The 12,991-nt window shown below is 45.5% G+C and overlaps 1 protein-coding gene across 4 annotated transcripts in view; it reads right to left on the minus strand.

The window, feature by feature from the left end:
* The window catches only part of GARRE1 (granule associated Rac and RHOG effector 1), a 104,309-nt gene that overhangs the window by 18,153 nt on the left and 73,165 nt on the right, over positions 1–12,991 (minus strand). For all 4 annotated transcript variants that reach the window (XM_039465597.2, XM_074386574.1, XM_003937330.4 and 1 more), the window contains exons 8-10: positions 8,397–8,494; positions 2,272–2,397; positions 446–1,485 (exon numbers count right to left, since the gene is read on the minus strand). In XM_039465597.2, coding sequence (XP_039321531.1) covers positions 446–1,485; positions 2,272–2,397; positions 8,397–8,494 — 1,264 coding nt within the window. The remainder of the gene's footprint in view (positions 1–445; positions 1,486–2,271; positions 2,398–8,396; positions 8,495–12,991) is intronic.

The following is a 12,991-nucleotide window of genomic DNA, read 5'->3' on the forward strand; positions in this document are numbered from 1 at the left end:
ATAAAGGCAAAAAGGGTGTCTGCCACCTTTCATAGGCCCAAGAGTTTAGGCAAAAAAAAAAAGCATCCCAAAGAACAGGTTATACAGTCAAGAAAAAGCACCCCAAAAAGGGCTGTTCACGTTGGCTTCCAGGAGTGGGCTGGCCTAGATTGGAGCCCACTTGAACTACGGGACTTTGAGCTATTCAAGTAACCTCTCTTAGCCTCAATTCTGTTCTCTATAAAGTAAGAAAAATAGACCACTCACATTCTCAGCTCCTTCCTCACCATTGTTTCCCACTCTTGATAGATCTGTCCCATACTTGCCTCCACAGTATGAAAAGGTTGTAAAGGGGGATTAAGTGATTTCACCTTCACAAGTAAGGCTGCAGTAGACAGGCCCTACGAAGACCTCAGAAGCTGTGTTTGCTGTTGACACTGGGCAATGGGTGGGAGGCATCACATACCTGCAGGATCGAAAGGGAGAATCTCTCCCAGCATTCCAAAGACTCCATCACTTTGGTCACGGTTTGGCCAGGTGTTATTCCTAGGTCCCTGTGGCTTCTGTCCCAAAACCTCCGACATCACATTATCCATATAGCTGCTCACCAGACCCAAGCTGTACAAGTCAGAACTGAGATCAGATATGCCAGGCCACTGACCAAGAGGAGACAGACCTGCTCCAACCGTCTGCGCTGGCTGCTGGGATGAACCAGGTACCCATTTCCCAGGTGCCCGAGGCTGGTGCGGGGGCTGGGGCTGCTGCGGTCCAATGGGCTGGAGTAGGTGTTGGTAGTATTGAACTTGAGGTTGTTGCTGCTTTGGGGACTGCTGCTGAGGTGCCAGTCCTGGCTGGGGTGTCAGAGGTGTATGTGCCCCAGCCTGGGGTGGCCGTGGTGGAGGGGGCACAGGCAGTGACGGCTGCTGTGGCTGCATGGCTCCTGCCTTCTGCTCAGTCATGATGGTTGTGGCAGCAGAATTACGCCTTGTCACCAATGGAGAGCCCTGATGTGACTGGCCCATGTTAAAGCCTGAGAGAAAATCTATCACCTCTTGCATTTCCTGATCAGTTGGTAAGTTCATACCCTTCTCGTCCTTGCCATCATCTCCATGCAGGAAGTTCTCACGCCTCTCCATGAGAAAGCCATTGGCCACTGTATTACTGGAATTCTGAGCTGACTGTGAAGGGTCTGTAGTCCTGGGGAAATTACCAATGTTCAAAATGCTTTGTAACCTTGTATCAATATTGCCAGGTATTTTGGCCTTCTCTTCTGAACATCCAGCTATGAAGATGTTTTTGGAAGGGGTATTTTGGATGGAATAATTTGTGCTGTTGCTGGAGCTGGTACATGAAGCTTTCTTGGTGAACCGGGATGTCAGTTTGGAGAATGTCTTCTGCAGGCCCCCTGAAGATTTGTTTCCATTTCCAGAAGGCAGGTCAGCCTGGTTCCCAAAATCACAGATCTCCCTTTGCAGCTGGATCTGTATACAGGGTAAAGCTTGCTCCCTATTTAAACAGAAATTTAAAGAAATAAAAGATAAATATATAAAATAATGAAATGGACCTCTTTGTATTTAAGAATGGCATTGAGAAAAAAAAAAAAGAATGGCATTGAGAGCAAGAAAAATCTCCCTGGTTGTTATCAGGTTCACTTATTTTGTGGATAAATGAATACCCAGGGCTTTGGAGAGTATGAAATCTAGTGTCTAACACAGGACTGTGGAAGCTCTGCTAGGATTCTGTCCTGAGGAGAGTGACTGAGTGAAACCCTCTGATGATGGCACAGGAGGGGAAAGCATGGCTAGCTGCGGGGATGCAACTCAGAGGCTAGCTTTGTGTCTGGAGGACAGGGGCTGAGAGCAACCTGAAAGAACTGATTGAAAAAGAAAAAAAATTCTAAAAGACATAAGTAAATTTTCTAAACATTTCTCTGTTCTTAATTCAGAAGGAGAATCTGAGTTCAGTTAAAAGTCCTCTTGATGGACTTCCTCTCAAATGACAAAATAAAGGAAGGCAAAAATGTTAGCAAATTGGGGAATCTGGGTACAGAGCATGAAGCAGTTCTTTGTATTATTCTTGCCACTTTTCTGCAGGTTTTTAATTATTCTGAAAACAAAAGTTACTAGAAAGGTAACTTTTGCTTTCAGAATAATTAAAAACCTATTGCCTTATTTACAATACCACATACTATCAGTGACACAAGCACACACAAAATTGTGCATGGTCACACTGTCCCTGTATGCATCTAAATGCAAACCACAGACAATTCAAGTGACCAGCACATACACCAACCTTCCAGCCCTCCAGCGGTTTAGGTCCAGTACAGCTGTGTAGAGCACGTCCACCAGACCCAAGGTCTTCTCAGGATCAAGGCTTCTCTGCAGCAAGGACATGGTAGCAGGGTCTTCTTTCAGACACCTAGGCACAAATTAGACTGCATTAGCATTGGCTGAACTTCTCTGCAAAGGTCTTTCAAGCAGGTCTTATAGAAAAGGTTACAACGTTTATATACTTCTGGTACCCAATAAAAATCCAGTAACTGTAAGAACATGGAGAGAACACTGGAACTCACTGCTCCACAAGAGAAGGAGGAAGCAAAAGGGTCTGAGATTTTGTGATATCAGAAATATATATTGGTTTCTGCCTCCAGTTCCTGATACAGAGCTCCTAAAACCCTTGAGATTTCCTGGGTGACAGAGTTTTTTGTTCTAACAAGATGACTTGCTTATATGACGAAGCCTGCATGAAAATCCTTAGACCATGGGGTTCTGAGAGCTTCCACGCTGGTAAACACACTGAGGTGCTGGGTGTGGGGCACACCTGGCAAGGGCATAGAGGCTTAGGACCCCATCCCACACACCTTACGCTATAGACCTCTTCACCTGGCTGTTAATCTTTATCTGCTATAATATCCTTTATGATAAACCATAAATGTAACTGTTTTACTGAGTTCTGTGAGCCATTACAGCAAAATATCAAACCTGAGAAGGTAATGGGAACCCCTAACTTATAGCCGACTGATTAGAAGGTGGGTGACAACCTGGGACTTGTGGTTGGCATCAGAAGTGGGGAGCCCTTAACCTGTGGGGTCTGTGCTAGCTCAGACACTGATTCCCGTGGACTTCTCCAATAAGTAAACAACACAATTGGCTACTCCAAAACTTACACATCCTCTCTAGTTCCCTCACATCTTGCATGCAGTCCATCACCGAATCCCAACAGCTCTTCTAAAACACATCCAGAATCTAAGCACTTCTCACCACCTTGCTTATGAACTCCCTGCTTCAGGAAACCACCACTCCTGGATCTCAGGATCAAGCTCTCACCTGGTCTTTTTCTCTACTCCTGTACCTCCAAGGCCCATCCTTCACACAGCAGCCAAGAGTGAGCTTCCTGTAGTGCCAATCAGAGCACATCACTCCCCTGCTTAAAACCCTTCAATGGCATCTCATCGTGACTGAGATAACATCTAAACCCTCACCACAGCCCTCAAAGCCCTCTGTGCCAGGCCCTCGACCTTGTCCCAGCCATGAGGCCTTCTCTTGCTCCCTAAATGGGTTTGTCCATACCTCAGGACCTTTGTTCTTGCTGTTGCCTTTGCCTGAACTTCTCTTGCCCAAGATCTTGGTATGGCTAATTGCTTCACATCATTTGGGTCTCTACTGTCCATTCAAGGCACCTCCACCAAGAGGACCCCCCGACACTTTTTTTTTAAGACAGAGTCCCAGTCTATCCTCAAGGCTGGAGTGCAGTGGTGTGATCATAGCTCACTGCAGCCTCGACCTCCTGGGCTCAAGCGATCCTCCCATGTCAGCCTCCCAAGTAATTGGGACTACGGGTTTGTACCACCACATCTAGCTAATTTTTAATTTTTTTTTTTTGTAGAGGTGGGGTCTCACTATGTTGCCCAGGCTGGTCCTGAACTCAGGAGATCCTCCTTCCTCAGATTCCCAAATTACTAGGATTACATGTGGGAGCCACTTTGGCCCAGAGCCCTTTTTTGAGAGGGAAAACTGAGCATCAGATGTCTATTAAGAAGATGATGAGCCGGGCACGGTGGCTCAAGCCTGTAATCCCAGCACTTTGGGAGGCTAAGGCGGGTGGATCACGAGGTCAAGAGATCGAGACCATCCTGGTCAAAATGGTGAAACCCCATCTCTACTAAAAATACAAAAAATTAGCTGGGCGTGGTGGCACGTGCCTGTAATCCCAGCTACTCAGGAGGCTGAGGCAGGAGAATTGCCTGAACCCAGGAGGCGGAGGTTGCGGTGAGCCAAGATCGTGCCATTGCACTCCAGCCTGGGTAACAAGAGCGAAACTCCGTCTCAAAAAAAAAAAAAAAAAAAAAAAAGAAGATGATGTTTGCCAGATCCTGGGCACTCTGGGAGCTAAATGGTGAACTCAACACTTGCAAAGTCACCCAAGGAGGTAGCAGTACTCCCTAACATGACTTTGACTTGGGAAGAAATGTATCAGAGAATGAAATGAGAGCTGGCCAGGCTCAGAAGCACAGGAAAAGGTGAGCAGCAACACAAGCTCTGCCAGTACTCAGCCAGACCTTGGACTCCTCAGAGAGAATTTTGGCAGCTGAGCCTGGCCAAGGTTCAGTGCACCCGGTTCTCTCTGCCTGGAATCACTGATTATCAGAACACATTTGCTTTTGTTGTGACTTGGCTTGTCATGTTTGCCCACTAGGAGAGCATTTGTTGGCCATGCAGAAAAAAGTACTACAGCTCCTGGTGATAATAATTTATCTTTCTGAAAAATCAACAATCAACAAACTGGCATTTTTACTTTATTTATCAGTCTTAAGCTGATCAATAAAATGCCCTTAAGAAGCTAAATCAGGGGTGCAGTGGCTTATGACTGTACTCTCAGCACTTTGGGAGGCTGAGGCGGGCGGATCACAAGGTCAAGAAATCGAGACCATCCTGGCCAACATGGTGAAACCCTGCCTCTACTAAAAATACAAAAATTGGTTGGGTGTGGTGGTGCGTGCCTATAGTCTCAGCTACTTGGGGGGCTGAGGCAGAAGAATCACTTGAACCTGGGAGGCGGAGGCTGTAGTGAGCTGAGATCATGCTACTGCACTCCAGCCTGGTGACAGATCGAGACTCCATCTCAAAACAAAAACAAAAAAAACCATGCTAAACCCATTCTGTTGACAAATCACCAAGACTTGCTTAAAACCCTCTACCTATTCTTAGATTAAAAACCCAATTCCCTCAAAGGCCCTGCAAATCTTGATGTCTACAACTTCCCATCTTCACCACCACCTGGCACATCTCCTTTCTATGCCAGATCACACCTGAGGCTGCTGCACTGGCATTCCTTCTTCCTGGAGTGTGTTCCCCATCTGTTCTCCACATGGCAGGCTCATCTCAAATCCAATGTCACATCCTCAGAGTTCCTTCCAGACTGACTCCCGTCTAAAAGTCTCCCCCCAGACTCTATCCCACTTATTCTCTCTCATACAATGGCACTCTCCTCTCATTTCCATCATGCGCCTGCCTGTGTTTGAACTTATCTCTTATATGTAAAGGCTGTCTCCCCCTTCTCTATTCTCAAGTTGGTTTATGAGGGTCAAGGACCCTGTGTATCTTGCTCATAATTAAATTCCCAGAGCCCAGAACAGTGTCTGATACACAGTAAGCATTCAGCAAATATTTGGTGAAACGAAGCATGGATATTGGATAGATTAAATACAAAAAATATGATTGTTTAAAAACAAGGTATACTTCGGAAAAAACCTTATCTGGCAGCATATAATAAATTATTGACTTGCTTTGCTAACAATATCCTTTTTATCCAGGTGGAGTAAAGCAATCATTTCTGTTTGTGTTCTTCCCAACAAGCACATACAGTATTTTGTAATTTGAAAGAAACAAAAAAAAAATAAAAATTTGCAAAATTACCAAAAGCAGCCAGCAGAGGGAGACTGCAAGGAATCACAGTCTATAAGGTCTTTTCCGTGAGGATGCAATGAGTTACAAAGGAAATCAACCCCACAGAGAGTTTTCAAAATAAACTGAAGTGTTAGTCATTTTCACATGGGCTGTTTATATTCACCCAACTACCCAAAAGTTCAAAGTGTTTCCTTCAAAATGAGAATTCTGATTAAGTTTTAACATTTTCCAATTACAGCTCGAACTGGAAAAATTTAAGAATTCAGGGCAGGGAGCGGTGGCTCATGCCTGTAATCCCAGCACTCTGGGAGGCCAAGGTGGGCTTATGATGTACTAAACTGCCCTCCAGAAATGTACTTACTCTCTACTCAACAACCTCTTTGTCTGTTTTCACAGGCTGGCTCAAACTAGTATTGTCACTATACTTAGTATTGTTATTCTAAAACAATTTAACAACATTCTGGGCAAAATTACACCATACGGGTGTTTTGATTTTTTTTTTTTTTTTTTTTTTTTTTTGAGATGGAGTCTCACACTGTCCCCCAGGCTGGAGTGCAGTGGCACAATCTCGGCTCACTGCAACCTCCGTCTTCCGTGCTCAAGCAATTCTCCTGCTTCAGCCTCGCAAGTAGCTCAGATTACAGGCGCATGCCATCACAAGCCGCTAATTTTTGTATGTTTAGTAGAAACAGGGTTTCACCATGTTGGCCAGGCTGGTCTTGAACTCCTGACCTCAGGTGATCTGCCTGCCTCAGCCTTCCAAAGTGCTGGATTATAGGAATGAGCCACCGTACCCAGCCTCATATGGTTTCTTTACTTTGTCTCCAAATATTAGGTGAAACTATGTATTTTCTTTTCTTTTTTTTTTGAGATTGAGTTTTGCTCTATCTCCCAGGCTGGCATGCAGTGGTGTGATCTTGGCTCACTGAAACCTCCACCTCCCAGTTCAAGCGATTCTTGTGCCTCAGCCTCCTGATTAGCTGCGATTATAGGCACCTGCCACCATGCCCTGCAAATTTTTTGTATTTTTAGAGATGAGGTTTCACCACATTGGCCAGGCTGGTCTCAAACTCCTGACCTCAGGCCTCCTAAACGTAAGTCTCAAAAGCCTGCCTCGGCCTCCCAAAGTGCTAGGATTACAGGTGTGAGTCATCACACCCAGCTATTACATTTTCTTTCTTTTTTTTTTTTTTTTTTTTTGAGACAGAGTTTCGCTCTTGTTACCCAGGCTGGAGTGCAATGGCGCGATCTCGGCTCACTGCAACCTCCGCCTCCTGGGTTCAGGCAATTCTCCTGCCTCAGCCTCCTGAGTAGCTGGGATTACAGGCACGCGCCACCATGCCCAGCTAATTTTTGTATTTTTAGTAGAGACGGGGTTTCACCATGTTGACCAGGATGGTCTCGATCTCTTGACCTCGTGACCCACCCGCCTCGGCCTCGCAAAGTGCTGGGATTACAGGCGTGAGCCACTGTGCCCGGCTCTTTCTTTCTTTTTTTGAGACAGAGTCTTGCTCTGTCACCCAGGCTGGAGTGCAGTGGTGCAATCTTGGCTCACTGCAACCTTCACCTTCCGGGTTTAAGCAATTCTCTGCCTCAGCCTCCTGAGTAGCTGGGATTATAAGGGCATGTCACCGTGCCCGGCTAATTTTTTGTATTTTTTTAGTAGAGACAAGGTTTCACCATCTTGGCCAGGCTGGTCTTGAACTCCTGACCTCGTGATCCACCCGCTGTGGCCTCCCAAAGTGCTGGGATTACAGGCATGAGCCACCGTGCCCTGCTGGAGTGCAATGGCACTCTCTCAGCTCATAGCACTTTGGGAGGTCAAGGCAAGCAGATCACTTGAGGTCAGGAGTTCGAAACCAGCCTGGCCAACATGTTTCATGTGAAACCCCATCTCTCCTAAAAATGCAAAGAAATTAGCTAGGCGTGGTGGCGTGCACCTGTAATCCCAGCTAATGGGGAGGCTGAGGTAGGGGGAGTGCATTAACCAGGGAGGTGGAGGTTGCAGTGAGCTGAGATCATGCCACTACACTTCAGCCTGGGCGACAGAGCAAGACTGCTTCTCAAACAAACAAACAAATAAACAAACAAAGACACTGGTGTGTCATAACATGAGCTCAAGATCATCAGGGTTGTAGCTGGAACAGAGGAGGAAAAATTCTATGTTCTCTACTTAGCTTTAGAGAATACTGTGTAACTTAGATAAAATGACAGACCATGAGCTGTAGACTGAGTAACAAAGATAATACTGCTGATTATGATCCAAGATTATATAACATTTAGTTATATTATGGTCAATGAGGTCATTTTTCAGACTTCTTGGCTTCCTCATCACAGGCTAATGATCATGACACATGCCACTAACATACCACTGCTGCCCATAAACCTGCACATGCAGCAAGACTCATCGTGTCAGCTAGCATAGGGACTGTTCAAAACAAAACCATCGTTTCAAAGATGTGCAAATGTCTATCAGTGCTTAGGCTCCGTTTAAATTAAGAGGCACATTACCATGTGGATGGGACTTGAACCACGATTCTACAGCCTTCTAAACTTATCTGGGGGGCATAGGCTTCTTTATTTTCAATCTGTGCCGTGTCGACCACCACCTAAGATGGAAAAAAACAAATAACAACAACCAGCATTCAGAGAGGAAAACAAATCAGAATAAAATCCAATACATAAAATGACTCTCCAAGAACTATTCCCCTAGCAGTACAGTTATACCAAGGCCAGTCAGGGACCCATAAAGACAATAGCTAGTAGTAAAGGTGACTGAATTTAAGAACACCTCAATAGCCGGGCGCGGTGGCTCAAGCCTGTAATCCCAGCACTTTGGGAGGCCGAGGCGGGTGGATCACAAGGTCAAGAGATCGAGACCATCCTGGTCAACATGGTGAAACCCCGTCTCTACTAAAAATCCAAAAAATTAGCTGGGCATGGTGGCGCGTGCCTGTAATCCCAGCTACTCAGGAGGCTGAGGCAGGAGAATTGCCTGAACCCGGGAGGCGGAGGTTGTGGTGAGCCGAGATCGCGCCATTGCACTCCAGCCTGGGTAACAAGAGCAAAACTCGGTCTCAAAAAAAAAAAAAAGTGCATGAACCAAAAAATATTAAGATAAAGGAAACAAAATAATTCCTAATTAACATATTTATAGTGTGGAAAAAGTGCTAGAGGTGCTTGCCAGTTCAATAAAATTGCATGCCCAGAATGTGTTTTCTGTTTATTGAGGTGTTTTGTTTTGTTTTTTTTTTGAGGAGGAGTTTCAGTACTCCTGAGTAGCTGGGATTACAGGCACGCGCCACCATGCCCAGCTAATTTTTTGGATTTTTAGTAGAGACGGGGTTTCACCATGTTGACCAGGATGGTCTCGATCTCTTGACCTCGTGATCCACCCGCCTTGGCCTCCCAAAGTGCTGGGATTACAGGCGTGAGCCACCGCGCCCGGCACTTTTTTTTTTTTTGAGACGGAGTTTCGCTCTTGTTACCCAGGCTGGAGTGCAATGGCGCGATCTCAGCTCACCGCAACCTCCGCCTCCTGGGTTCAGGCAATTCTCCTGCCTCAGTCTCCTGAGTAGCTGGGATTACAGGCACGCGCCACCATGCCCAGATAATTTTTTGTATTTTTAATAGAGACGGGGTTTCACCATGTTGATCAGGATGGTCTGATCACTTGACCTCGTGATCCACCCACCTCGGCCTCCCAAAGTGCTGGCATTACAGGCTTGAGCCACCGCGCCCAGCCAAGTTCCATGCACTTAAAAGAAGTAAAAGTGCCAATGAAAGTCAAACCAGGCTGGGTGCAGTGGCTTATGCCTGTAATTCCCAGCACTTTGGGAGGCTTAGGTGAGAGGATCACTTGAGGTCAGGAGACCACCCAGGCCAACATGGTGAAACACCACCTCTATTAAAAATACAAAAATTAGCCAGGCATGCTAGTGGACGCCTGCAGTCCAAGCTACTTGGGAGGCAGAACTGCTTGAACCCTGGAGGCAGAGGTTGCAGTGAGCTGATATTGCGCCACTTCACTCCAGTCTGGGCAACACAGAGAGACTCCATCCCAACAACAACAACAAAAAGTCAAACTAATGCTTCAGATAAGCCCATTTGTCATGACATGCCCAGAAGTGGATGAAACTTTTTTTAAAGATTATTTTATCTTCAACCATCAATAAAAACTGAACTACTTCAGGACAGAGGAAAAACTAACCCTTTTTGAATGATTTCCTCTTATTTCCAGGAAGAGTCTTTAATACTAGACAGATGATAGAACATCCTATGTAATCTAGAGTTTGAAAGTGATGAATATATTTTCAATGAACTAAAATATCTTTTTTAAAAAACATAAAATATTTTATTTTTTATTTTTATTTTTATTTTGAGACGGAGTTTTGCTCTTGTTACCCAGGCTGGAGTGCAATGGCGCGATCTTGGCTCACCGCAACCTCCGCCTCCTGGGTTCAGGCAATTCTCCTGCCTCAGCCTCCTGAGGAGCTGGGATTACAGGCACGAGCCACCATGCCCAGCTAGTTTTTTGTATTTTTAGTAGAGACGGAGTTTCACCATGTTGACCAGGATGGTCTCGATCTCTCGACCTCATGATCCACCCGCCTCGGCCTCCCAAAGTGCTGGGATTACAGGCTTGAGCCACTGCGCCCGGCCAAAACATAAAATATTTTAAAACCAAATCTGTAATATTTCAGAAAGGGTAAAACTATACAGAGCTGTGTATCACAGTCCAAATTCAGCTTCCAATGGAGCCAGCTTTCACTGGTATAAACAGAGTTCCCATAGATGATCTGCAGTGACCTTTGCAAAACACTTCCTGTCAAAGGAATAGCCATTGTTGGACCACACAGGTGTTTCCTCTCTCCTCCCATCCCCAGAACCACAACCTAAAGTCAGACAAATGCGCCTTGCAATCAAGACACAAGGAACTAGGAAGGAGTGTCTGCTCTCCGAATAACAAGGAACTTTTTTTTAAACCTACAGTGTTTTCTCTAAACAGCCTTTGTGCCTTTCTGCCTTATTTTGCACACTCCTTTCAGAGGAACTCATTAGCATGGTCCTTGCAGTTCAGCTAACTGGTCTTTGGGAATATGGTTTGATGTCCTAAAGGCAACGGGTTTTTCCTGCTTCAGCAAAGCATCACTGGTTTATTACTTCTTTTGGAGGTCCCTATACTGAGGAAAAGATCCCAAAGGAAATGTAACTCATTATTGTGAATAGGCCCTCATCTGAGGCTCTACGTGGCAGCCCCATTGTGAGCTGGGCCGCCTGAACCCTGACAACTTGAAACAAAAGGACAGCATACCCCCAATAGCTCTTTTTGTGAATGAAGTAGAAATCAGACTAAAAAACAAGTTCTTTAATTTTCTTAATCTCTAATTAGCTTCTTCCAACTTCTGACTGAAATGCAGTTTTTTTTTTTTTTTTTTTTTGAGACTGAGTCTCACTCTGTCACCCAGGCTGTAGTGCAGTGGCATGATGTTGGCTCACCGCAACCTCTGAGTTCTGGGTTCAAGTGATTCTCATGCCTCAGTCTCCTGAGTAGCTGAGATTACAGGTGCCCGCCAACATGCCTGGCTTACATTTTTAGTAGAGACCGTGTATTGCCATGTTGGCCAGGCTGGTCTCAAACTCCTGACCTCAGGTGATCGGCCTGCCTTGGCCTCCCAAAATGCTGGAATTGCAACTGTGAGCCACGGCGCCTGGCCACCATTATCTTTCTGAAAAGAAACTGTTCACTATAAAGGGAGATCAAGTATATAGATTCTAAGGGTCAGTGGTACAAATAAAAAGCTAAGTGGTGATTTCAGATGTTGATCTCCTGACCCACCCAACACTGGCCAAAGTTTTTTATTCTGTGAAAGGTCAAAAGATCAAATCATTATTTATTTATTTATTTTTAAGACAAGGTTTCACCATGTTGGTCATGGCTGGTCTTGAACTCCTGACCTCAGGTGATCCACCCGCCTTGGCCTCCAAAGTGCTTGGATTACAGGCGTGAGCCACTATGCCCAGCCAAATCATTATTTTTTAATTGATGTTACTTTGCTAAGAAGGAGATGAAAAGAACTGCTATACAGTGACTGGATGGGGGCACTATTTATACAAGCGTGGTCAAGGGACGCCTCTTGGAGTAGGTGATTTTGGAGCTGACACCAGGAAGATAGGGAATGAGCTACATGATAACCAGAGAGAACAGTATTTTCAGGTAAAAGGGGCATCAAGAGCACAGGCCTAGGACAGGAAGAAGCATGACATGTTTGACCAACAGACATCTAGTGTAGCTCCAGAACAGGGGCTAGGCCAAGGGGCCCTGTCAAATTGTTACTAATGTAATGGGTTTTTCTTTTCTTTTCTTTTTCTTCTTTTTTTTTTTTTTTTTGAGACAGAGTCTCACTCCGTCACCCAGGCTGGAGCGCAATGGTGTGGTCTCAGCTCAGTGCAACCTCTGCCTCCCAGGTTCATGCGATTCTCCTGCCTCAGCCTCCCAAAAAACTGGGACTATAGGTACATGCTATCATACTCTGCTAATTTTTGTATTTTTAGTAGAGATGGGGTTTCACTATGTTGGCCAGGCTGGTCTCGAACTCCTGACCTCATGATCTGCCCACCTCGGTCTCCCAAAATGCTGGGATTACAGGTGTAAGCCACCACATCAGCTTTTTTTTTTTTTTTTTTTTTAAGGGCTGGGTTGAGTGGATCGCCTGAAGTCAAATGTTTGAGACCGGCCTGGCCAACATGCTGAAACCCCATCTCTACTAAAAATATAAAAATTAGCCAGGTAAGGTGTCAGGTGCCTATAATCTCAGCTATTTGGGAGGCTTAGGCAGAACTGCTTGAACCTGGGAGGCAGAGGTTGCAGTGAGTCGAGATCGTGCCATTGCACTGCAGCCTAGACAACACAGCAAGATTCCGTCTCAAAAAAAAAAAAAAAGAGGCAGGGTCTTACTATGTTGCCCAGGCTGATCTCAAATTCCTAGGCTCAAGCAATCCTCCTGCTAAAGTGCTGGGACTACAGGCATGAGCCAGGGGGCCCAGCCTGTAATGGTTTTTTTTTTTGAGACGGAGTTTCGCTCTTGTTACCCAGGCTGGAGTGC

This window comes from Saimiri boliviensis, chromosome 14 (genome assembly GCF_048565385.1).
Source record: "Saimiri boliviensis isolate mSaiBol1 chromosome 14, mSaiBol1.pri, whole genome shotgun sequence".
Taxonomy (NCBI): Eukaryota; Metazoa; Chordata; class Mammalia; order Primates; family Cebidae; genus Saimiri; species Saimiri boliviensis.